Raw genomic sequence first — 25,274 nt, 5'->3', positions numbered from 1 at the left:
ACAACACAATTTGGGAGGCTCATTGACACAATGCAAATTACCTGTAACAGCTCAGCTGCAGAAGCAGACAACCCGAACTCTCTCAAGACTCTGATCTGGATCTCATAGCTGACTGTAGCACCTTCTCCGCAGTTTAAGGCGTACGCACGCTGAACTTGCTCTGTGTGGCGAAGTTCCTGCAGGCGACGAATCATCTCCTTCACCACGCCAAGGGGAGGAACTTGCAAGAGAAACAAAGTAGGGACAGTCAGTCATAATCAATATTGCCTTTTTTCTTTCCCAGGAGCTTACAATTGACTTTCCTTAGGCCCCTTGCAGACGAGCGAGTATTCCATGCTGGTGCAATGCGTTATGCGAACACATTGCGCCCGCACTGAATCCGGACCCATTCATTTCAATGGGTCTGTGTACATGTGATGGTTTTCACTAGGGTTGTCCCGATACCGATACTAGTATCGGTATCGGGACCGATTCCGAGTTTTCTCGGCGGTACTCAGCCGCCGATACCCCGCCCCGATACATAAATAGAATACTATGGGCGTAACTATGGGCGGGGCCCGGTGCAGTCACTGTACTCTTACACCGGGCCCCGCCGCTCACCGAAGTATTTATAAACGTGAATCCTTATCCTGTTGTTAAGTTGAACTAACTCTGCGCTCTCCCATGTTCCCCTGTATCCCCACAGCACTTACTTAAGCTTCCATAGCAGGCAGAGCAGACGGCAGCAGTAACGTCACTCACTGACGTAGAGCGCCTGCTCCGCCCACTTTATGAGTGAAGCAGGCGGAGCAGGCGCGCGACGTCAGTGAGTGACGTTACTGGTGCCGTCCGCTCTGCCTGCTATGGAAGCTTAAGTAAGTGCTGTGGGGATACAGGGGGATACAGGGGAACATGGGAGAGGGCAGCGTTAGTTCAACTTAACATAAGGATAAGGATTCACGTTTATAAATACTTCGGTGAGCGGCGGGGCCCGGTGTATTGGGGGACACTGTTATGAGGGGGATCTGTGGATGACATATAGCAGTGTCATCCACAGATCCTCCCCATAACAGTTCCATCCACAGATCCCCCACCAAATAACAATGCCATCCTCAGATCCCCCCACCCCATAACAATGCCATCCACAGATATCCCACCCCATAGCAGTACCATCCACAGATCCCCATAACAGTGCCATCCACAGATCCCCCATAACAGTGCCATCCACAGATCCCCATAACAGTGCCATCCACAGATCCCCCATAACAGTGCCATCCACAGATCCCCATAACAGTGCCATCCACAGATCCCCCATAACAGCACCATCCACAGATCCCCATAACAGTGCCATCCACAGATCCCCCATAACAGTGCCATCCACAGATCCCCCATAACAGTGCCATCCACAGATCCCCATAACAGTGCCATCCACAGATCCCCCATAACAGCACCATCCACAGATCCCCATAACAGCGCCATCCACAGATCCCCCATAACAGTGCCATCCACAGATCCCCCATAACAGTGCCATCCACAGATCCCCCATAACAGTGCCATCCACAGATCCCCCATAACAGTGCCATCCACAGATCCCCCATAACAGTGCCATCCACAGATCCCCCATAACAGTGCCATCCACAGATCCCCATAACAGTGCCATCCACAGATCCCCCATAACAGTGCCATCCACAGGTCCCCCATAACAGTGCCATCCACAGATCCCCCACATGACAGTGCGTCATCCACAGATCCCCCAAAACGGTCACATGACATTTAAAAAAAGTATCGGTATTCGGTATCGGTGACTACTTGAAAAAAAGTATCGGTACTTGTACTCGGTCCTAAAAAAGTGGTATCGGGACAACCCTAGTTTTCACGCATCACTTGTGCGTTGCGTGAAAATCGCAGCATGTTCTATATTCTGTGATTTTCACGCGGACCCCATAGAAGTGAATAGGGCTGTGTGAAAAACGCATCGCATCCGCAAGCAAGTGCAGATGCGATGCGTTTTTCACGGTTGTGTTTGTATGCATTCAGTTTTTTATCACGCGCGTGCAAAACGCATTAAATCGCATTTTACCCGCATGATAAAAACTGAACGCGATCGCAGGCAAAACTGAATGACCTTGATTGCGAAATCGGGCATTTTTCACTGAACGCATCCGCAATGCATCCAGACCTATTCCGCTCACGCTCGTCTGCAAGGGGCCTTATAGCCTACACATCCTCAGGATAGGTCATCAATATCAGATCAGCGGGGGTCCGACACCCGATCAGAAGACGGCGCGCGCAATGAGCATGTGCTGTCTCTCCTTCTCTCTTCTTGTCCACTGATGCGATCTATGGTCTTTGCCATAGACAGCAGCAGTGAATAGGGAGAGAGAAGGGAAATGGCACGTGCGCACCATCTCCTCATACAGCTGATCGGCAGGAGTACCGGTGTCGGACGCCCGCTGATTTTAATGAGCCGGGGATAGGTCATCAATAGTAAAAGCCAGGACAACCCCTTTAATCCATCAGTTTATGTGGTGGGGAAAGGGAACCAACAAAAACATGAGAAAATATAGACTTTCTGCGCAGTCGTGATGGATGTCAACACAGGACTTTGGCGCTGATGTCTGAGATACCAATGTGCAATATGCATTGGACACTTATATGTAGTGTGTGCAGGGTCACGTGTTACTATGACATAATCGATCACCTGGTATTTCATTTGCTACAACGGTGGGAGGGCTCGTCTGGCTGCTGTTCATTTGCTGGTGGTTGATCATGTGACAACACTGGGGCACGGCGTTGTTCACCATGTATAACGTGTCTGGAACATTGGACATTCGAACCATCCTTAAACGAACCAGATCTGTCTGCTCCACCATCATTTCATCCAGCACAGACTGCAAGAAAAGAAATAAATAAACTGGGTTTCTTAAATAAAAGGGATTCCCCGGGAAATGTATTACCATAGCATCAAATGACATGCTGCAGATCTAAAATAAACACTGCAGCCTAATTTTCATGTTTTGCAAATGCCATGCAGATATTTTTCATTGTGTGTCAATAAGATTGGGTAAAATCTGGTCCATTTTGCTGCTAGTGTAAACTTTGTGCAACAGTAAATCCAAAGCATATTCACCCAACAGGAACAACCCATAAATGTCCTGCAGCTCCAGCGCTACCGTTATGGTCCCTGCAATCATGACATTAGGTTTGTCAATCACTTAACTGATGCTGCAAATCACTGGCCTCAGAGGTCACTAATGAAGTCTGCAGGACTAACGGGGACTGAAACACCGACACTGCAGCAGTGGAGCATTTAAACAGCATCTGTCAGCAGATTTGTCCCTATGACACTGGCTGACCCGTTACATGTGCACTTGGCAGCTGAAGGCATCTGTGTTGGTCCCATGTTCATATCTGCCCGCATTGCTGAGAAAAATAATGTTTTAATATATGCAAATGAGCCTCTAGGAGCAACGGGGGCGTTGCCGTTACACCTAGAGGCTCAGCTCTCTCTACAACTGGAGCACCCTCTGCACTTTGATTGACAGGGCCAGAGTGTGAAAAAGTCATCACACATGGTCCTGCCAATCAAAGTGCAGAGACAGCAGAGTTTCTAGGTGTAAAGGTAACGCCCCCATTGCTCCTAGAGGCTCATTTGCATATATTAAAACATCATTTTTCTCAGCAATGCGGGCACATATGAACATGGGACCAACACAGATGCCTTCAACTGCCAAGCGCACATGTAACAGGTCAGCCAGTGTCACAGGTACAAAACTGCTGACAGATGCCCTTTAAAATGGCAAGTAAATAAATCTTTTCCTGCATTTTGTAAAATGTTCGACACCAATTTTTTTAAAACGATTTTTAAGATTTCATTTTCGCTCTACTATTTTTCCATCAGGGTTCGGGAACATCCTGCTGTTATAACCCTGCATACATCTAAGGGTTTGCTACAGATATATCTGGTTTGGTGAATCCTTTGTAAACTGAATACACCAGCAGCACAAATCCTACTCCTGTTTCTCTCTGTAGGTAACATATCAGTGTGGAAGTCAGCTCGTTTAGTTTTCAGGTATTTGCAATGATACAAACTGACTTGTTGCGCAAAATTTCTACAGCAAACCCGCAAAAAGCAATTGAAAATCCACACCACATTGTGCAGATTTGTGTAATTTTTATTGTGGAACCCCCTTTTACTGAAAAGCCTTCTCTGCATACTAGCCTGCAGAGACGTGTTGTCGCATGAAACAGCTGCAACCATCACATGTTAACAGGATAGAATACAGAGCCCCTCTGAGGGGGCCGTGCGGCATCGCCCCAGGATGGTTAAGCACATATAAATGAGGCCGTAACGACTGTAAGGCCGGTATGTGAGACCTAGTGTTACCTTGGCTTCCTCCACATATGGTGAGAACAGTCTAGGCCTGACATAGATCCCAGCGTTTTTTTGGCGCAACCAAGAGTTTGACTTCCCACTCTCAGACATTGGCAACATATCTGCAGGAGGAGTGCTGATCAGACCCCTCTTCATCTAGGAATGTAAAAACAAAAAAAAACATGTAAATTACACAAGTTAGTAAGGCACGTGACATAAAATACAAAAAGAATGATCCAATATACAGAATATTGCTGCCCCACTGAGGTGGCCACCAACATAGGATGTGAGGGTGCATTTACTTCTGCACAGAACACAGCTTCTCCGGTTATGAATTCAGGTACGGGCAATGCTGGAAAACTAGCTTATATCAGGAGTGCACAAAAAACAGTCAGTACAGCCCTGACCTGTCTGCATGAAACTAATAGTCCATCTGGTGAGATTTCCTCGAAAGGTAAGACACTTACGGGGTCGCTCAAAACATCACTGTTCATGGGCAAGATATGTTCGATGCGGACAAAAGGCAGCAGAGGAGACAGTATCTCCCTCAGCTCCTCCACATCCAGGTCCCTGCGTTTAACGCCTCGTTTGTTCACACTATGTGCTGTGCCACTGAGCAGATTCGGCTCTGAAATAGAAAGGAAGGAAAACTCTGCTAACTATATGATCAAAGTGTGCAAATCATATAAGAAAATCATATACATAACCCCCCTCAGTTTACATAAAAAAAGTAATCTATATTAAAAGTGGAGTCACTGTTCACATTACTTTTCCTGTACATCCTGTATTATACTCCAGAGCTGCACTCACTATTCTGCTGGTGCAGTCACTGTGTACATACATTACTTATCCTGTACTGATCCTGAGTTACATCCTGTATTATACTCCAGAGCCGCACTCACTATTCTGCTGGTGCAGTCACTGTGTACATACATTACTTATCCTGTACTGATCCTGAGTTACATCCTGTATTATACTCCAGAGCCGCACTCACTATTCTGCTGGTGCAGTCACTGTGTACATACATTACTTATCCTGTACTGATACTGAGTTACATCCTGTATTATACTCCAGAGCCGCACTCACTATTCTGCTGGTGCAGTCACTGTGTACATACATTACTTATCCTGTACTGATCCTGAGTTACATCCTGTATTATACTCCAGAGCTGCACTCACTATTCTGCTGGTGGAGTCACTGTGTACATGCATTACATATCCTGTACTGATCCTGAGTAACATCCTGTATTATACTCCAGAGCTGCACTCACTATTCTGCTGGTGGAGTCACTGTGTACATGCATTACATATCCTGTACTGATCCTGAGTTACATCCTGTATTATACTCCAGAACTGCACTCACTATTCTGCTGGTGGAGTCACTGTGTACATACATTACATTACTTATCCTGTACTGATCCTGAGTTACATCCTATATTATACTCCAGAGCTGCACTCACAACATTTGGAATGAATTTCACATCTCACCTCGGTCGGCTATCCTCTTCATTAGCTGATATTCTCCCCACTTGATGAGATATTTCAATATATCCTGCTCACTTGCCTTCAAAAAAAATAAATAAAAATCCTTTAGTTTAGAATGCGCCATCCGTGCAGGCAGAGTAACTATAATGACAGGTGAACCTTTGAACTCAGAATTTCGGCCTCTCCTGTGAGCACTGCAGCCCTCACGGCTCACTGTGCACTGTATAGAGGCTGTACATTCACTTCTATGGGGCTGAGCTGCGCCTAAGCCATGTGACCGATGAACATGTTGTCATTTGGCCTAGGGAAAGCTGAGAGAAGGCCGTGGGGCAACTGCGAGCACCCCTGCCTTCTCAAACAGCGGATCGATGGGGGTCCCGGGTGTCAGACCCCACTGATCAGATACTGTTGACCTATCCTGAGGATAGGTCATCAGTATTATAATTTCACAAAACCCCTTTAAATCTTTAAAGTTGTATTCCCATCTCAGGATATGTCATCCATGTCAGATAGAAGCGGGTCCCAGATATAGGACCTGCAGCTATCTGACATTGATGAGATATCCTAGCAACTTGCCATCAATTTCTGAAATAGAAATACCCATTTAACCATCATAATTAGGGATGAGCGAATCGACTTCAGATGAAAAATCCAAAGTCCATTTGCATAAAACTTTGTTCTAATGCTGTACGGAGCAGGAGCTCCATACAGTATTAGAATGTATTGGATCCAAAGAGCCGAAGTTATTGCTTCGCAAAGTCACGTGAGAAATAACTTCAGATATTAATCTGTACTGTAAAAAAAAAAAAATTATTGCGCGAAGTAATAATTTCGGCTCATCGGAGCCAATACATTCTAACACTGTACGGAGCTCCTGCTCCGTACAGCATTAGAACGAAGTTTTATGCGAATCGACTTCGGATGTGTCACCCGAAGTCGATTCGCTCATCCCTAATTATGATGGTTAAATGGGTATTGCTATCTCAGAAATTGATGGCAAGTTGCTAGGATACGTCATCAATGTCAGATAGCTGCAGGTCCTATTCGCTCATCCCTAATCATAATGTTTTGGTTCTAATTGACTAGGGATTTTTTAGCGATTTTACACAAATGCTGGATTAATGGCCCAACCCTATATTTGTTTTATTCCTAGTTTTAATAGGGTTAAAGTGTATAAGAAGTACAAATTGTACATATTTTTCAATTTATATTTCTCTATTCTTTATTTGCAAATTGACACTGAAATGCCTTGCTGGGGGGTGAATATTTGCAGTGAAATAGAGGCAGCGGCATTGCAGAATTTTCAGGTTAACGATGGCCTATATAGAACTGAAATAGTCTGGATTTACACCATTTTCTCAGGGACAAGTGCATAGTGAAGGGCACCAGGTACCTGCAGATAGTCGGACTGGATGACGCTCAGCAGATGGTCCTTAATGAGCTCATAGAAGACGTCTGAGATCATGACCTGGCTGAACTCCTCACACAGAAAGTGCAAAGCTTGGCGGTACACCCATTTGGACCCGTAGGGCTGTGAGCTCCATTTCAAGATGGCGATTAAGGTGTCTAGAGAGATGCTCTCTGCAATGATATCCTCGCAGCCTGAAAAAGAGGAAAGAATGAAGTCAATACAGTCAAAAAATAGCTTTGTCCACATATCAAGATCATAAAAAAAGAAATTAAAAAAAAAAAAAAGATCTGTCTCCAACCTTGAGCAACCTAAGGTCTGATTCACACAATCGCCCTGATCGAGGGTCATATGTACCGCACTCACATGATGATGGTGTGAGTACAGTAAAATAAATCCGCTATCAGACAGTAACTGTCATAAATCACTATGATGCGATCAGTTAGGGTCAGGGAAGCCGCTGCCGGACCGTGTTTACCAGACTACAACTCCCAGCAGCCTGCATAGGAATTTGATATTCTGAATTTGTGCTGCCACACTTATCACTAGAACATCTGCACAGAGTTTTCGGCTGCCTTGCATTGTGGGGGGGGGGGGTGTAGCATTTACACACCATAAATGAAGCCAAGTATTGACCACGTTGACCCACATTATGTGGAGAAATTACCCACAAATTGTATAAACATAGCACACAAAAAAGGAAAAAATAAATAAAATAATTACAAATTGCATCCAATGAGTCACTTCTTCAGTCTTAAAATACCCAAGATCACGTAACTGGAATAAAAATGAGCATTTCTATATATACCTGCACTGCCCACAAATAACCAGTTACCCGATGCTTCGTCCTCAGCTTAAAGTCACTGTATGCAAGACAGTACATTCCCTGGGCTGACTGTAGCTATACATGAGCTGCATACAGCAGCCTAGATCTCAGCTTCCTGTAAAGCTAGCCATACACAGAGCGATCAACCAACCATATAACATGTATGGGGGCCTTTCTGACATGGCTCAAATACATGTTGGGCAAGGTAAGGACCGGGCTGTTGGATTTCAGCATAGCTGTTCCTATTTATGTTTCGGGAGCAGGGATAGAGGGGTCTGGAAGGGGTCAGACTGCAGCTTTGTCCCCTCTCACCATCCCATTCAGAACACATGCATGCCCAGTCAAGTGGGATGGGGAGGGGAATATCGGGCGTTCAGCCTATAGGGGTTTTATGTGCATGACGGGCCTGTGTTCACATCTGTGTTGGAGCTTCCATCGCAGATTCAGTCACAATGCAAAAAAAAAGCAAAAAAAAAAACAAACAAAATCAATGGGGTCCATTGGTGTCCTTCAAGTCAGGAACTGAGCATTTCTGCTGGAAATAACCAATGCAGATGGGTGCATTCACATGTCAGTTTTCCACGGACAGAACACGTCCCCATTCATTTTAATGTGTGCATTCAGACATCAGTGTTGTAACGCTCCGTGGGTCCGTGTTTTTGGCACAGATGCACGCTCTATTTTGTCCGTCTTTACGGATCCATCACACCCATTATAGTTTATGGGTCTGTGAAAACCAAGCATGTAACACGGACGCCATCCATGTTGCATCCGCGTTTCACGGATCATGAGGAAAAGATGCTTTGAAAATTATTTTTCAGCTCTACAGGGTCAGTGAAAAACGGATGGCACACGGACTGCAAAAAATTCTGTGTTACAGTGGGTCTGCAAAAAAAACACGGATGCAACAAGTCTTATTCTTGTTCGCAAAATGGACATGAATAGGACATGTTCTATAATTTTGCGGGGCAGCCGAACAGAGATACAGATGTGGATAGTCTTAATTTTTTGTGGCCCCAATGAAATGAATTGGTCCGCATGTGATCCACAAAAAATGCAGATCGGATGCAGAGTAAAAATACGGTTGTGTGAACGAGGCCCTAGAAAGAGGAGGAAGGACTACATTTTAATGTCTGACCGGATGGGTGCTGTGATATTATGTCACCGCCAGCAGACAGTCCCTGAACAGGTCACACTGCAAAAAGCAAAAGTTAGGCTGGGTCCGCTTGTGAGATCCGTTTCAGGGCTCTCACAAGCGGTCCAAAACGGATCAGTTTTGCCCCAATGCATTCTGAAAGGATAAGGATCCGTTCAGAATGCATCAGTTTGGCTGCGTTTGGTCTCCGTTGCGTTTTTTAGATGGTCACTAAAACGCAGCTTGCAGCGTTTTGGTGACCGTCTGACTATGCGGAGCCAAACTGATCCATCCTGACTTATAATGTAAGTCAAAGGGGACGGATCCGTTTTTCACTGACAATATGGTGCAATTGAAAACTGATCCGTCCCTCATTGACTTACAGTGTAAGTCAAGACGGATCCGTTTTGACTTTTTTTTTTTTTATGAATAATTCAAACAGATCCGTTATTAACGCATACAAGCGTTTGTATTATTGGTGCGGATCCGTCCGTGCAGATACAAGACGGATCCGCACCAAACGCGAGTGTGAAAGAAGCCTTACATCTACAGCGGAAAAATAAAGCCCCAGCGAAGATCAGAGCTGTGTTCCATCATCAGCTATAGAAAACATAATTTTACCATGAAGGAGAGTGCACTGGTGGCTACAGAAAAAGCACAGGCTAAAGATACAAGGACTAAGAAGGAGACATTTGTTTATATGGTGGCCCGTCTTCTTCCGCATTCTATTACAATCTGCGTGTGAGGCCGAGCAGCAAAGTAAATCAATCCCATATGTGCTCAACGCCTATACCGAGACACAGAGACAACATGCAGCCGGCGAAATCTGTCACACCGCCGACTTATAACCCGCAATATCATGGATACATTGTCCTGATGAGATCAAATACCACTTGTGGAATGCAAAAGTTTGGGCACTCCTGGTCACAATTACTGTGAACAGTTAAGCAAGATGATGAAGGGCTCTCCAGAAAACAAAGTTATAGAGGACACATTCCCTTTGTATTTTAAGCTAAAACTATTTTTAATTTATTTTTTAATATTTTCCATTTTCAAAATAACAAAAAAGGAAAAAGGGCCCGAAGCAAAACTTTGGACACTCTGCATGGTTAGTACCTAGTAGCTCCACCTTTGGGAGGTATCATAGCTTGCAAACGCTTCTTGTAGCAGCCAAGAGTCTTTCAGTTCTTGTTTGGGGGATTTTCATCTAATCTTCCTTGCAGACGTCTTCCAGTTCTGTGAGATTCCTGGGCCGTCTTGCACGCACTGCTCTTTTGAGGTCTATGGGAGATCAGGGGACTGTGAGGGCCATGGTAGAACCTTCAGCTTGCACCTTTCGCGGTCGTCTATTGTGGATTGAGGTGTTTAGGATCATTATCCATTTGTAGAAGCCATCCTCTCTTTAACTTCAGCTTTTTTACTGCTGGTGTTATGCTTGCTTCCAGAATCTGCTGGAACTTCATTGAATGCATTCTTCCCTTTACTCATGAAATGTTCCCCATGCCATTGGCTGCAACACAAACCAAAGTATGAGTGATACGCCGCCATAGTTAATGGTTGGAGAGGTTCTTTTCATGAAATTTTGGGCCCTTTTTTCTCACATACCTTTGCTCATTGTGGCCAGAGAGTTCTGTTTTACCCTCATCGGTCCACAGGACTTGTTTCCAAAATGCATCAGGCTCGTTTAGATGTTCTTTTGCAGACTTCTGACACTGAATTTTGTGGTGAGGACGCAGGAGAGGTTTTCTTCTGATGACTCTTCCATGAAAGCCATATTTGTGCAGGTGTCGCTGAGCAGTAGAACAATGTGCCACAACTCCAGAGTCTGATAAATCTTCCTAAAGGTCTTTTTCAATCAAGCGGGGGTTCTGATTTGCCTTTGTAACAAACCTACGAGCAGCTCTCTGAAATTTTTCTTGAGCCTCAACCATTATTTTCAGAGGGTTAGGTAGCTGCTTAGAAGAACCCATGGCTGCTGTTTTTGGACAAGGTTAGAGAAGTCTGGGTATTTATAAAGCTTTGAAATTTGCATCACCTGGTGATGGTGACTGTGGACAAGCCTCAACCCTAACAGGCTCTTTAAGGTCTGAGATCTCAGTCAACATTATCCGAGTGCTCAAATCTCCTTGGGCTCCCCTCTTTTTTGCAATCCAAAAAAATTGTACAAAACCAAAATAATACAGAGATATTGCTTAAAATGTTGAAAAGTGTGCTGCATCTTTCACTTTATGCCTTTGGAGATCATTTCAACTTGCTTAACTGTTCACAGTAATTTTGACCTGGGGTGCCTAAACTTTTGCATGCCACTGTACACCTCAAAACAAATTGAGGCCATTTTACACACACACACACACACACACACACAGTTAATACGGTTGAAAAAAAAGACATAAAAGTCTATCAAGTTCAACCAAGGGATAGGAGGAGACGCGAATCCCAGAAGGAAGGGAGACTCAGATTTCTACACGTCTTCATAAGCATTAATGTTGTTTACTTCTAAGAATTCATTAAAAACCTTTTTAAGGGTCCATTCACACGTCCGCAAAATGGGTCCGCATCCATTCCACAATTTTTTTTCAATGGGGCCGGAATGTGTTGTCCGCATCCGCAAAAAAAATAGAACGTGTCCTATTCTTGTCAGCAATTGCGGACAAGAAAAGGCATTTTCTATGAGAGTGCCGGCGATGTGCAGTCCGCAAAATGCAGAACGCACGTTGCCGATGTCCGTGTCTTGCGGATCCGTGTGAATGGACCCTATAACTGTCCACTGTTCCTGCTGTGACCACGTCTTGAGGAAGTCTATTCCACAGATTCACAGTTTTTACAGTAAAGAAGCTTTGACGCTTCTGAAGACTGAACTCTTTATTCTCCAGTCAAAGGCAGCGCCCGCTTGTCTTTTGAGGGCATTTTACATGGAACAGTTTTTCACCGCATTGCCCATTTATATATTTGTATACTGTGTACATACATTACTTATCCTGCACTGATCCTGAGTTACATCCTGTATTATACTCCAGAGCTGCACTCGCTATTCTGCTGGTGCAGTCACTGTGTACATACATTACTTATCCTGCACTGATCCTGAGTTACATCCTGTATTATACTCCAGAGCTGCACTCACTATTCTGCTGGTGCAGTCACTGTGTACATACATTACTTATCCTGCACTGATCCTGAGTTATATTCCCAAACCCTATTAGGCCAATTTAAACAACAGAAATAAAAACCGCTCCCGTTTGCTTACCTTGTGCAAGCATATTACACTCCAGGAATAGTGCTATGTGGTAGAGCTCCATTGCTTCTTCTGCCCGGGTCATGTTTGGCTTTCCTGCTACTAGAGCCTGCACTTCGCTCAGACTCCCGATAGATGGGCTACAGTGCAAGACATAAGACAGATCCACGACATCCGTGTACATGCAATGTAAAATGACTTTCGCATATTTTTTTGGTATTATGGATTCATCTAGAATGATTCGGGTTGGAGTCCTTAATGTCCGGTCCGTGATCTCCTCCCCAGTCCGTATTCGCCTTTGCAGCAGGTTGCGGAAGAACGGAGAACGTGCGGAGAGGATCGCTTTGTGGGCCCGGAGCTCCTCCTCCAAGCAGCTCTGAGCTCCGTACTGCTCCACCAGCTCGGAGTCAGAGGAAAAGCTAAGCACCGCGTCGTAGTAGCACATGTAGTCAAAGAGCCCACGCAAGTCCATGTCCAACGAGTTGGGTGTACCGAATTCCTCACTGAGTTGCAAAAGGATGTCCACGTTCTGGAACCTGGAGTCCTCAATGCCAAACTCCCCCGTGTACAGGTAATGCAGCAAGGCGGAGAACATAGGCATGTCGATACCTGCGGTATTGATATCCATGATAATCTCCGCCCCATACTCCGGAGACGACGAGAGCAGCTTCTTGAAGAAAGGACACCTTGCTGCCAATATGGCACGGTGCACCGGAAAGCACGTCTCCTGGAATATCAGATCCACATCTGTACAGTACTTGTATTCATAAAGGTCGGCCATATCTTTCTGTAAAGTCCTTGCCTCTGGACGTGCTACGTTGGCCTGCAAAGAGAGCTCCTTTAAGGCCGCCGTCCCCTCGTATTCCTCCACGAGAGCATTTACGTCTCGGACATCCCAGCCGGACAGCAGTTCTCTCATCTGCTTGGCGTGATCCACCGACCTGCTCGACTTCCGCCGCTTGATGAATTTCTTTTTGAGCGTGGCGAGGCCGGAGGTTTTCTTTTTCTTGTCTTGTGGTTTTTCGTGGCCATGTTCAAGGCTGTATAACTTGGAGTCATAGCCGAAACCTTGGTGAGAGTAGGAGGATGTTCCTAGGAGAAGGAAAAGGAGGAGTCACTAGTAACACTTTCTAAATCATCTTTATCCACAGAAAAATGTTAAGGCTATGGACACCTTTGGTGGCAATTTAGTTTTATTATTGCATGGTACTCATTTTGAGCTAAAAATAATTTTTTCTATTGCTCTTTATTAAAAAAAAAAACATTATTACTTTGCAATCCCTTTCTCCGTCTTATGGGGCACTCCATACTAGCCTATGTACTGCACTTTAAACCAGTCCCCTGACTGGCACCTTTGTTTTAGAGAGGGCCCCCATGCACACGACTATCAGTTTTGTGATCCACAGAATACGGATGCGGTCCATGCATTGTTTTAGCAGACCCACTGACTTCAAGATTTTGCACACCTATGAGTATAATACATGTTTTATCTCTATAGTGTAACCGACATAAGGATGCAGAAAGCACAGACATCAAACATACACTTTCCGCATCTGTATGTCCGTTCCGCAAAAAGATAGATATATATATATATATATAATATAATATATCAACCACAGACATATTGAAGTCGATGTGTCAGCAAAATATGCTGATGGAACACGGACAGTCTGTATTTTGAGGATCTGCAAAATACATACGGTCGTGGGCAGGCGGAATAAAATTGAGGCTAGATACGGGGTAAGCGTCCCTTTAAGAAAACCAGGCTATTGCAGCAGTTTTTCGAGAGCAGATTTTCATACGCCTATGTAAACATTTCAGAAATTTGCAGCATTGACATTGTAAGGGGAGTGCACGCTGTTAATACAGGATTCTTCTCAGGGCAATGGAGGACAAGATAAGAGACCAAAAGAAAACTAAGCGAGGGAGCGTTGATTCAGCTGAAACCTTCAGAAAGATCCCTTACCTATAAACGTCTGCTGCGTCTGTGAGTTTCCCCCTACCCTCGGGGAACACGAGTGGGGGTAGCTTGATGCATTCACACCCATATCGTCAGTCACTCAGACATTCTGCCTGACCGCTGTCCAAAGTATTATCCCACATCGCCGTGTAATTCCAAATTCCAGGGTCTCCTACGAGATGCTCATCCATGTCTGGAAACAAACAAGAGGTTATGAGTACAAGATCATCTGCAGAAGGTTACATCTGAGGGCAAGAAATCGAAATGATCTGCGGCTACAAGACCCTGTCCTACACATGTCAAGGCTACTTTCCGCAGACCCTGCATAGCAAAAAATAAAACATTCCATTACAATGTAGATTGTGTACCATTCAGGATCTGTGGCAAGCTGGGTGACCATCCTTAGGGATGGTTGTCACCAACCAAATTCTGAAAACTCCTGCTGGAGTCCAGGAAAACAAAGAGCGTATACAGAACATACAGAAACTTTATGTAAGAGGAAGGACTCAAGAACTTAGGAGAAATCCTCTTCACTGAGAGATAAAGAAACTTTGCTAAAATCTCTTTTCAGCATTGTGTTGACAGCTCCTATACAGCGCTACATGTCTCCATGGTAACAGACTGCAAGCAACCCCGGTGTAGTCTGATCATGCAGCCACGACCAGACAATTACTGGGAAGGGACTATTCCTTCGAGGTCATTTAGAGACAGCAGAAGAGGAAGTAATAAGTGACTGCAGGATGAGATCACACATTGTATTCCACAATAGATCTGCATGGGAGCTGTGGACTATTTGCATCTGGATTACTTGCTCATAGCAACCAGATTCCTCCTTTCATTTTTCAAATATGCTGTCCACAATGAAAGGGGGAAATCTGACTGGTTGCTATGGGCAACTAAGCCAGTTCTACTTTACACCAGTTTGATAAATGACCAACTGTAAAGGCAAAGGGTTAGGAGAGAGGTGAATTAGGCTACTTTCACACTAGCGGCACTGACCTCCGGCAGGCTGTTCCGTCAGGTGAACAGCCTGTCGGATCCGTCCTGTCGCTAGTGACTGTCTGCCCCAGGACTGCCGCTCCGTCCCCATTGACTATAATGGGGGCGGTAGCAGAGTTCCAGTGGAGGCACGGCGAGAGGCTGCTGGTGTTCCGGTGTTCTGTCCACCAGAATGATAGAATAAAACTACGACATGTTCGACATTTTATAGTCAATGGGGACAGAGCGGCAGTCCGGGGGCACACGTTCACTAGCGGCAGGACGGATCCGACAGGCTGTTCACCCGATGGAACAGCCTGCCGGAGGTCCGTGCCCCTAGTGTGAAAGTAGCCGTCCAAAGCGTGATCAGGAGTTGCCGGGCTGGTTCAGCACTTTCCTCCTCCAGCTACAAGCTCAGTTTTTGCTTGTGGCGACCATGTTCTGGACGGACCCTGCAAGTCCAGCCTGAGCTGTTACCCCCTGAACGCAAATAAGCTGAAAGTGTCTCCATCCTGATGAAAACTCTCAGAACATCTGGAGAACACATGGAAGGAAACGAGAAGAAATGTGCAAGTGTAAGGAAATGCATTCAGCTGCAGTTATAGGACAGCAGCTATAGGGCTTCTCTGGCTGTATGGGACTGAAGCTCGATCACCAGGAAAGGCCTCAGACAAACTGCCGTATCCGCTTTGTGGTCCGCAGAACATTGATTCCGGCCGAGTGCACGCCAACAATTGTTTTTTACTCCTGTAGAAATGTCCTATCCTGGTCTGCAAAACGGACAAGGACAAGACTGCAGAACAGACGGATGTGGACGGCACGCAGCGTGCTCTCCGCATCTTTGTGGTCCTATTGAAATGAATGGGTCCGCATCCGAGCGGCAAAAAACACGGATTGGATGCGGACCGAACTTACAGCCTGTGTGAATGAGGCCTAAGGGAAGTTAGGGAACATTCTGCAATTTTCTAGCAGCCAATGGGGGAGACTTCTGAAAACTGTCTGTTGCTCATAGCAACCATTCACAGGGCAAATTTCACATTTTGCTCTTGAAAAATGAAAGCTGCAGTCTGTTGCTATGGGCAACAAAGTTAGTTTTTCCATTTCAAAAATCTTCCCCCTTTTGTGTTTCAGTTCCTTAGCGTTCTAAGAACTCTGCTTGCTGCCAGGGACTAGGGAAACTAGCACAACTGAGGGAATGTTACAATTCCATAGAGTCCTATACACATCTCTCTCCTGCCCTGATCGCTGGCTCCAACTTATCAGTGCAGATAAAATGTCGGCAGTCCCACATGCTAACCTCCGACACGCCAGCTGTTGTGAAACTACAACTCCCAGCATGCATACTAGCTCTTCTCTTGTCAGAACTCCCATAGAAATGAATGGAGAATGCTGGGAACTGTAGTTTCACAACAGCTGGAGGACCGAAGGTCGCTGATCCCTGCGCTAAATGCTTGGGCTCTGTTCACACCTGCATCACGGCTTCCGTTTGGGATCTACATGACAGAAGGCAATGGCCGCTAACAAACGCCATCATCTTATAATCGCGTCTATCAGTTTCTGCCCAGGTGTCTGTTAATGCCAGAATTTGCAATACGGATGTGAACAAAGTCCTATGTATCAGTCCCACTACCCTGAACCAGCATGAGGGCCGACCAAGCATAGCCAGTGATAACTAGGGTGAAGTTCAGACATGGCATATTTGCTGCAATACAATAGAAGTGGATCTGATCCACTTATTTCCACATGTAAAAAATAATAATAATAAATAATAATAATAATAATAATAATAATAATAATAATAATAATATAAAAACAAAAAACGTCTGCAGTACAGGAGTAAAACTTGCCTGGACTGACCCTGAGGGCTCATGCACATGGCCGTAGTCTCTGTCTGGCATTTTTATTTGCGGATCCTGTTCATCTCAATGGAGCCACAAAAGATACGGCCTGTGTGCGGTCCCCATCTGCAAGTCCGTTTTGCGGTCCCACAAAAATGATAGGACATTTCTGCAGACGTAAAAAAATGTGGCGGCATGCACTTGGCCGGTATCGGGGTTTTGAAGGATCTGCAAAAACGGATAAGGTTGTGTCCAGGAGGCCTAGCAGTGCGGTCCCATGCACGCGACAGTGCCCGTATTTTGTTCCACAAACCATGGATCCGCAAAATACAGGGACCTTCCCATGTGTAGTCTGCATTTTTCTCTCTCATGACTAGAAAATTACTAATCTTGTCTCCAATACGCATAAGAATCTATAATTGCAGAACAGACATACAGATTGCGGAGAGCACAGGGATGACATCCGTGCGCTGTTTTTTTTCCTGACCCATGCAAATAAATGGGTCCGTGTGATATCCGCAAAAAACGGATCCGAACACGGATGCAAAATACGGTTGTGTGCACGAAACCTGACAACTGATGAAGAACAGACACAAATATAATTATATAATAATTTCAGTTCTCCTAATTCATCATTATTCTTCCACCCCCTCCCCCCCCCCTTCCCGTTCATAGTCTAACAGGGGGAGACGCATTAATTACTGGAATTAATCAGATTTCTGGCCATAAATTTTCCATTTTCTCAGCAAATCCCTCCAAACCCAGCACGGCTCGCTCCATTGTTTCACATAAAACGGCAGCTGCATAGACATATTTATCATTAACTCCTGATGAAACGCGTTGAGGTCTTAAAGCCCATAATATCAATTTTTATTATCAATAAAATATTTTTACATATATACGTGTTGGTATATGTATTTTTTTATTTTATTTTTTTAAATTAAGGCTACTTTCACACTCGCGTTTTGGGCGGATCGGTCATGAATCTGCAAAAACAGATCCGTTACAATAATACAACCGCATGCATCCGTCAGGAACGGATTCGTTTGTATTATCTGTAACAAGACGGATCAGTCATGAACTCCATTGAAAGTCAATGGTAGACGGATCCGTTTTCTATTGTGCCAGAGAAAACGGATCCGTCCCCTTTGACTTACATTGTGTGCCAGGACGGATCTGTTTGGCTCAGTTTCATCAAGCGGACAGCAAAACGCCGCATGCAGCCCCCCAGAGCGGAACGGAGACTGAACTGATGCATTCTTCTGAGCGGATCCTTTTCCATTCAGAATGCATTAGGACAAAAACTGATCCGTTTTTGACAGCTTGTAAGAGCCCTGAACGGATCTCACAAACGGAAAGCCAAAACGCCAGTGTGAAAGTAGGCCAAGTCCTAAGGCCTAATTTTGGTGTTTCTGACAGTGATCCACACACAATAAGCAGAATACGAGCGCAGGCAGTAATGTGCTGATGTCGGTTCTCGCCTCCAAACCGATGCAAAACTGCAGTCTTCATCCGAGGAGGAGAGCGCAGACGCCAGGCCTCTGTTCTCAGTTACTGAAATGAAACTTTAGAGACACATGAAAGGATGAGGATCCTGTAATGAAGGGCCTGGGCTCTTACCCTATAATAAGCGGCGTCACTCCAGACCTGACTGCGCCGAGGATTCCAGTGACCGTCCACGTCATCTGCTATTTATAATGGCCGCCCTACGGTGCCAAGACTTTCTACAAGCCCTGAATGGAAAATCTGCCTAGTGACGCTACATGACGGTATAAGACTGGGTGTGACGTTACACTAACTGATCATTCACCTTTGTGTTTTATTGGGCACATTGTGTCTTGGGTGACTTTTACGGATTACCAATTAAGGAAACCCATAAACACCAACAAGCTGAACACGCTCCCGGTAGGCCCGCCATTCAGGCTTTGGTAACCACCCCTGTGGGTGGCTGAAATTGTGACCGAACTGATGTCGCCCATCCTTCCAGAAGAGGATGACGATACAGGGCTGGGCCGCTGGGGATTTATTTTAGTCCGCAATGAATACGGCCTGGCTTTCGTCTGCAGTACCCGGTGACTACGTGAGGGGGGGAGAAACCAAACTCCATTAAGCTGAAGAGAATTGGCAGAGTGGGGGTCGTCATCATTAGCACTTCTATTTACCAAACTCAATTAGTGCAGTGAAAAGCCCGGGTCGTGTCGGGGAGGCCCCGATGCTCATTTGCATTTCAGAGAAGCACAAAGCGGATCTGCAAGTAGTGACAAGTGAAGAGCTAATGAAGGCTTCAGAGGCAGAGCACAAGCGCCTATTGAGGGGGATGCAGGGGCCGCCCGCGTGTCAGTTAGGGGCATGCATGAAAGACTATCGGATAGTAAACTGCGGCCGACGGCGCAGATCGAGGAAAATAAAATGGCTTTCAGGAAATATGACGGGGGGGGGGCACGTAGTTATGTCTGTGCTGGGAAAGGATTTATTCTGTCTTCTAGCAGAGCGATGACAATTTTACACGGGTTGAGGATCGGGACGAACATTCATAGAAGTGCGCATTTGTCGGGCGACAATCTTTTATGAGGCACCTAAATGCATTGTTTGTCCGCAGCACATCCCTCCCGACAACAATACACATAGCGAATGGGGGACAATCGATCTTCTAACACTCATTCACCCCCCGTTCACTTACAGTAGCATATAGCTGTGTGGAAGAGGCCCCTTTAAACGATCTCCGATCGACTTGTATATTGTCGATGGGTGCTCGTTATTGGGAAAGAATCGAGTCACGTTACGATAGAAGAGTGGAAGGTCACCTGTGTAGGTCAGGACCAGGGCGTACTCTGGCACACCACCCTCTCCCAAAAAGACGTGTCCGTCTAGGACGATCACTTCACTCACTCAATAACGGCTTTCTTCTTTTTTTCTCACTGGTGTTTTAGGGACTTTCTATACAACTAGGCTTACATACAGTAGAACAGTGCTGCAGTGTAAAGCATGAGAAAGTAGCTGCCGGGCTCTAATATAAATATAGCTAGGCTGCAGACACTGATCACACATGCTCTCTGTTGTTCAGACCTGCTTGGATCTTAGTTCCACTGAATGGAGCAAGATGGCAAATGGGCACCTGCCACGGCTTCAAGTGGCATCCATCCGGACTTTGCGCCAAGAAGAGACCTGTCCCTTCTTGTCTCAGCTTTAAACAGCATCGCTGCCTCCTACTGAAAGCAATGGAGGAAGACACCAGGCATACAGAGGAAGACACCGGAATATTGGCATACAGTGATGGCGTGTGCTCAGGACAGACCACCACTAACTGATCGCCAGGGTCTGACATTCCCCACTGATCGGCTATGCACCTGGATCTGAACACTTTTGTAATTGCATGTATTAACAAATTTGGCATGGCCACTGAGTTATTTAATAAAATGCATCTGTATAGCGCCACCTGCTGTTTTTTTCTTCTCATTTCTTTGTCCTGCTCACTGAGGTGGTCGCATGTGCTCAGTTTTATCCTTTAACTGCATCCTGAGCTGTGATAGGAAGAGAGCTGCAGCAGAATGGACGAGCCCCCTGAGCTGCAGCAGAATGGACGAGCCCCCTGAGCTGCAGCAGAATGGACGAGCCCCCTGAGCTGCAGCAGAATGGACGAGCCCCCTGAGCTGCAGCAGAATGGACGAGCCCCCTGAGCTGCAGCAGAATGGACGAGCCCCCTGAGCTGCAGCAGAATGGACGAGCCCCCTGAGCTGCAGCAGAATGGACGAGCCCCCTGAGCTGCAGCAGAATGGACGAGCCCCCTGAGCTGCCGCAGAATGGACGAGCCCCCTGAGCTGCCGCAGAATGGACGAGCCCCCTGAGCTGCCGCAGAATGGACGAGCCCCCTGAGCTGCCGCAGAATGGACGAGCCCCCTGAGCTGCCGCAGAATGGACGAGCCCCCTGAGCTGCCGCAGAATGGACGAGCCCCCTGAGCTGCCGCAGAATGGACGAGCCCCCTGAGCTGCCGCAGAATGGACGAGCCCCCTGAGCTGCCGCAGAATGGACGAGCCCCCTGAGCTGCCGCAGAATGGACGAGCCCCCTGAGCTGCCGCAGAATGGACGAGCCCCCTGAGCTGCCGCAGAATGGACGAGCCCCCTGAGCTGCCGCAGAATGGACGAGCCCCCTGAGCTGCCGCAGAATGGACGAGCCCCCTGAGCTGCCGCAGAATGGACGAGCCCCCTGAGCTGCCGCAGAATGGACGAGCCCCCTGAGCTGCCGCAGAATGGACGAGCCCCCTGAGCTGCCGCAGAATGGACGAGCCCCCTGAGCTGCCGCAGAATGGACGAGCCCCCTGAGCTGCCGCAGAATGGACGAGCCCCCTGAGCTGCCGCAGAATGGACGAGCCCCCTGAGCTGCCGCAGAATGGACGAGCCCCCTGAGCTGCCGCAGAATGGACGAGCCCCCTGAGCTGCCGCAGAATGGACGAGCCCCCTGAGCTGCCGCAGAATGGACGAGCCCCCTGAGCTGCCGCAGAATGGACGAGCCCCCTGAGCTGCCGCAGAATGGACGAGCCCCCTGAGCTGCCGCAGAATGGACGAGCCCCCTGAGCTGCCGCAGAATGGACGAGCCCCCTGAGCTGCCGCAGAATGGACGAGCCCCCTGAGCTGCCGCAGAATGGACGAGCCCCCTGAGCTGCCGCAGAATGGACGAGCCCCCTGAGCTGCCGCAGAATGGACGAGCCCCCTGAGCTGCAGCAGAATGGACGAGCCCCCTGAGCTGCAGCAGAATGGACACGCCCCCTGAGCTGCTATTTTGATATAAATCTAGCAGAGCAATGAATGTGGAGATCTCTGTATCCATGTGAGGCGCAGGGCTGGTTCTAGTTTTTTTTTTAAAAAGGGATTGTCATGTACTATATGATGTCTGATTTTTATTTTTTACATCAGTCATGGGATAACCCCTTTAATGGTACGGCTACACTGTGATTTTGGGTTTGACACTTGTCGCAGTGTAGCTGGGAAGCTATAGAAATGAATGGGGTCGCGGAATCTAAAAAATCTAACACTGCTGGATTTTTATTGCGATTCTGGGGTCAAGGCGGCGAGTCGCGTTGTGGCCTCATTCATTTCTATGGCTACCCTCCTACACTGCAATATTTGAGCACCAAAAAAAATTTAAAATCGCGGTGTAGCCGTACCCTTAGACTCACTCACTAAATACACTTCTTGGTGTGCACGTGTATTGGGGAGGACCTGATGACCGAACGAGCATTTGGCTGACAGCAATCTCATGTTCCGGTCGGGCCCCACAGTATATAGAGGATCTGGAAGACGATGGGCGACAACTCCTTCCTTTACGGGTCAGTGGCCATTATAAAACACAGAAGTCACGCCCCTTCAGATCTGGCGCGGGTAGCTCGCTGCCTCCTGGTACTGGAGATCTACGCTGCTCATTACAAATGCAAATCAATGAGGAAACCATTAACCATGAAGAATACGGATCATTTGTTTCTTACCAGGGAAATGGCCGGAGGGGAAGTAACCACAATGGAAAATGCCTGTAAACCCGCGCTCCGCAGCTAATACAGCGATGCGCTCTGTACGGAGGTGTTCGGGTACGTTCACACAATGCATTTTTAAAATCCACCTAGGAACATGCGTATGTTTATTTAAGCGCATTTTTTTTATTTTATGCAAAACTATTTTTTCTGGTGCTCATCCACACCAAAAACCACACAAACCACTTTCCATTCATTTCAATGGAAGATTCGGCGTGGATAGGGCATGCTGCTTCTTGACCCCCCCCCCCCCCCCATGTGGAAAAAAATAAAATAAAATGCTGCTTTCCAGTGAAATGAATGGGAAGGTATTTGGCGCTGATTCCGCATGGAAAACACAATAAAAATCAGCGGCAAAAACAAATCAGAACGGGCCCTTAAAAATAGCCCTCATGCACATGACCGTATGTATTTAGCGATATGCAAATCACGGACCTGCTGCAATATATGGATGTGGTCCGTGTGCCTTCCACTTTTTTTTTTTTTGCTGATCCATTGATTCCAATGGGTCTGTGGTCTGAATTTTGCGGACGTATCCTATTTTTCTGCAGAATGGACAACCGGATTCGGAAAGCACAGGGACCATCCATGCGCTTTCCGCGTCCAGACGTCCATTCCTCAAAAAGATACAAGATGCCCTATGCTTGGTGGCAAAATGCGGACCATGGACCCATTGAAGTCAAGAAAATAATAATAAAATAAAAAAACACGGATGCAACACAGGAGTGATCCTTATTTTATGGATCCATGTTTTGCAGACCACAAAATACATACGGTCGTGTGCATGAGGCCTTAGGGACAGTCGAGCAGCTCTACCAGACACAAGCCGAGGACACGCGTGGCTCCGTTTCTTTAGACAAACCTTTTCTAATATCACACAAAAAAGAAAAAAAAAAACATGATGCGCGTCAGATGAAAATGAATGAAAAGAACCAAACATTTCAAATGTCCGCCGCTTTGGGGGTCTGTTCACACTGTTTGCAGAGGTAGACGCAGGGAGAATTAGGCCATTGCATAGGCATACAGCAGCGCACTTAGCCACCAGGTTCCCAAGTTAAAAAAAAAAAAAAAAAGCGTACACCGCACAGTACATCCAGCGCATTATTCCATAAGCTGATGAGAAAGTATACTGGCCCAAGATCTCTACTTGCTCTCAATGAATGGAAACATTCTTATTTACAGCCAGAGAGGCTGGAAACCTGTACAGACCCAACTGAGGGTTTACTACAGTTGTATCCAGCCTCTGTGAGCTAAGCAGCCTGGACTCCGGGCTGACGCGTTTTACCGGCTCTGAAGCATTGTAAGACGCCATCAGGTAGGTCGGCAGAGGATACACCGTCCGCAGGCCTCTGCACGATACATGGACAGACTGGACTCCGGCCCGCGCCCCCTTGGCGTTTAGTCCAGACACTTGGTGGACAAGGCCAGATTATGTCCAGCGGATCAGAACCTGCTTCACTCAGTCACATGACACACAAACAATACAGCACAAGCCCTTTAATCCGGCATCTGATAACCCGTCAGTGGCTTCGAGCACAGAACTCCAGATCAGAGGAACTTGCAATAATCGAGTAGATAGCAGCGAATTGCGTGCTCTTGGACGCCCTAACTGTCCAGTAATGCAGAATATTCAGCACCAAATCAGATTCCACTGATGCCGGATTAATGGAATTGCGTTGCTCACTGAATGAGACAGACTACAAAACCTTGACGCTGCAACACAAAGCGACGCCACTTCGGCACTGCAACACACACCACAGAGGCCCCGTGAACGGTACAAAACTAAATTATGGTACAGATATGGGCATGAGGCCTTACTACAGACAGGACATCCACGGGCGGGTACAGGGGCTATGTTGGATCACATCAGCTCCGAGTGCCACCCTGCGGGCATTGGGAGTCCTGATATCAGTGACCGCACAAATAACAATTCCCTGATGTATGACCAGAATCGCTCCTGACAACAGGGGGCGCTCAGAGGGTGCCGACTGATAGAAGGGTTGCGGCGTTGTACTTAATGGGGTACAGGGTGACGGGAGGGGTACGGTAAAGTATAACACGAGGCACAATGTATCCTAACAAGTGGTAATATAGTAGGGAGTGCACAGGAGAGAAAGGGCTCTGGTAGTGGAGCGAGTGCTAATTTTGTTGGGGAGCAGGAGTACTGCAGTGGGCACCAACTTTGGCATTCAGTACAGTTGAACAAGTGGCAGTAGTGCAGTGGGTACCAGTTTTGGGGTACAGTAAGGATGGATCAGTACAGTAAGGAGGGCTGGTTTTGGGGTTCAGTACAGTAGGGATGGGTCAGTTCAGAAGCAGTTGCTGGTTTAGGGAGGTTCAGAAGTGGCATCAGTACTGCAGCGGGCCCCAGCTGTGGGGCTCAGTACTGCAGCGGGCCCCAGCTGTGGGGCTCAGTACTGCAGCGGGCCCCAGCTGTGGGGCTCAGTACTGCAGCGGGCCCCAGCTGTGGGGCTCAGTACTGCAGCGGGCCCCAGCTGTGGGGCTCAGTACTGCAGCGGGCCCCAGCTGTGGGGCT

General features: G+C 46.9%; 1 protein-coding gene across 1 annotated transcript in view; it reads right to left on the bottom strand.

Moving 5' to 3' along the window:
- BTBD7 (BTB domain containing 7) overlaps positions 1 to 25,274 on the bottom strand; it is a 30,819-nt gene that overhangs the window by 4,901 nt on the left and 644 nt on the right. The window contains exons 2-9 of the mRNA XM_040411144.1: positions 14,406 to 14,592; positions 12,452 to 13,531; positions 7,232 to 7,440; positions 5,842 to 5,917; positions 4,822 to 4,982; positions 4,367 to 4,510; positions 2,681 to 2,870; positions 42 to 220 (exon numbers count right to left, since the gene is read on the bottom strand). Of these exons, the coding sequence (XP_040267078.1) occupies positions 42 to 220; positions 2,681 to 2,870; positions 4,367 to 4,510; positions 4,822 to 4,982; positions 5,842 to 5,917; positions 7,232 to 7,440; positions 12,452 to 13,531; positions 14,406 to 14,487 (2,121 nt within the window). The 5' untranslated portion in view covers positions 14,488 to 14,592. The remainder of the gene's footprint in view (positions 1 to 41; positions 221 to 2,680; positions 2,871 to 4,366; positions 4,511 to 4,821; positions 4,983 to 5,841; positions 5,918 to 7,231; positions 7,441 to 12,451; positions 13,532 to 14,405; positions 14,593 to 25,274) is intronic.

Source organism: Bufo bufo, chromosome 11 (genome assembly GCF_905171765.1).
Source record: "Bufo bufo chromosome 11, aBufBuf1.1, whole genome shotgun sequence".
Taxonomy (NCBI): domain Eukaryota; kingdom Metazoa; phylum Chordata; class Amphibia; order Anura; family Bufonidae; genus Bufo; species Bufo bufo.
This window is presented reverse-complemented; position numbering and strand designations above follow the sequence as displayed.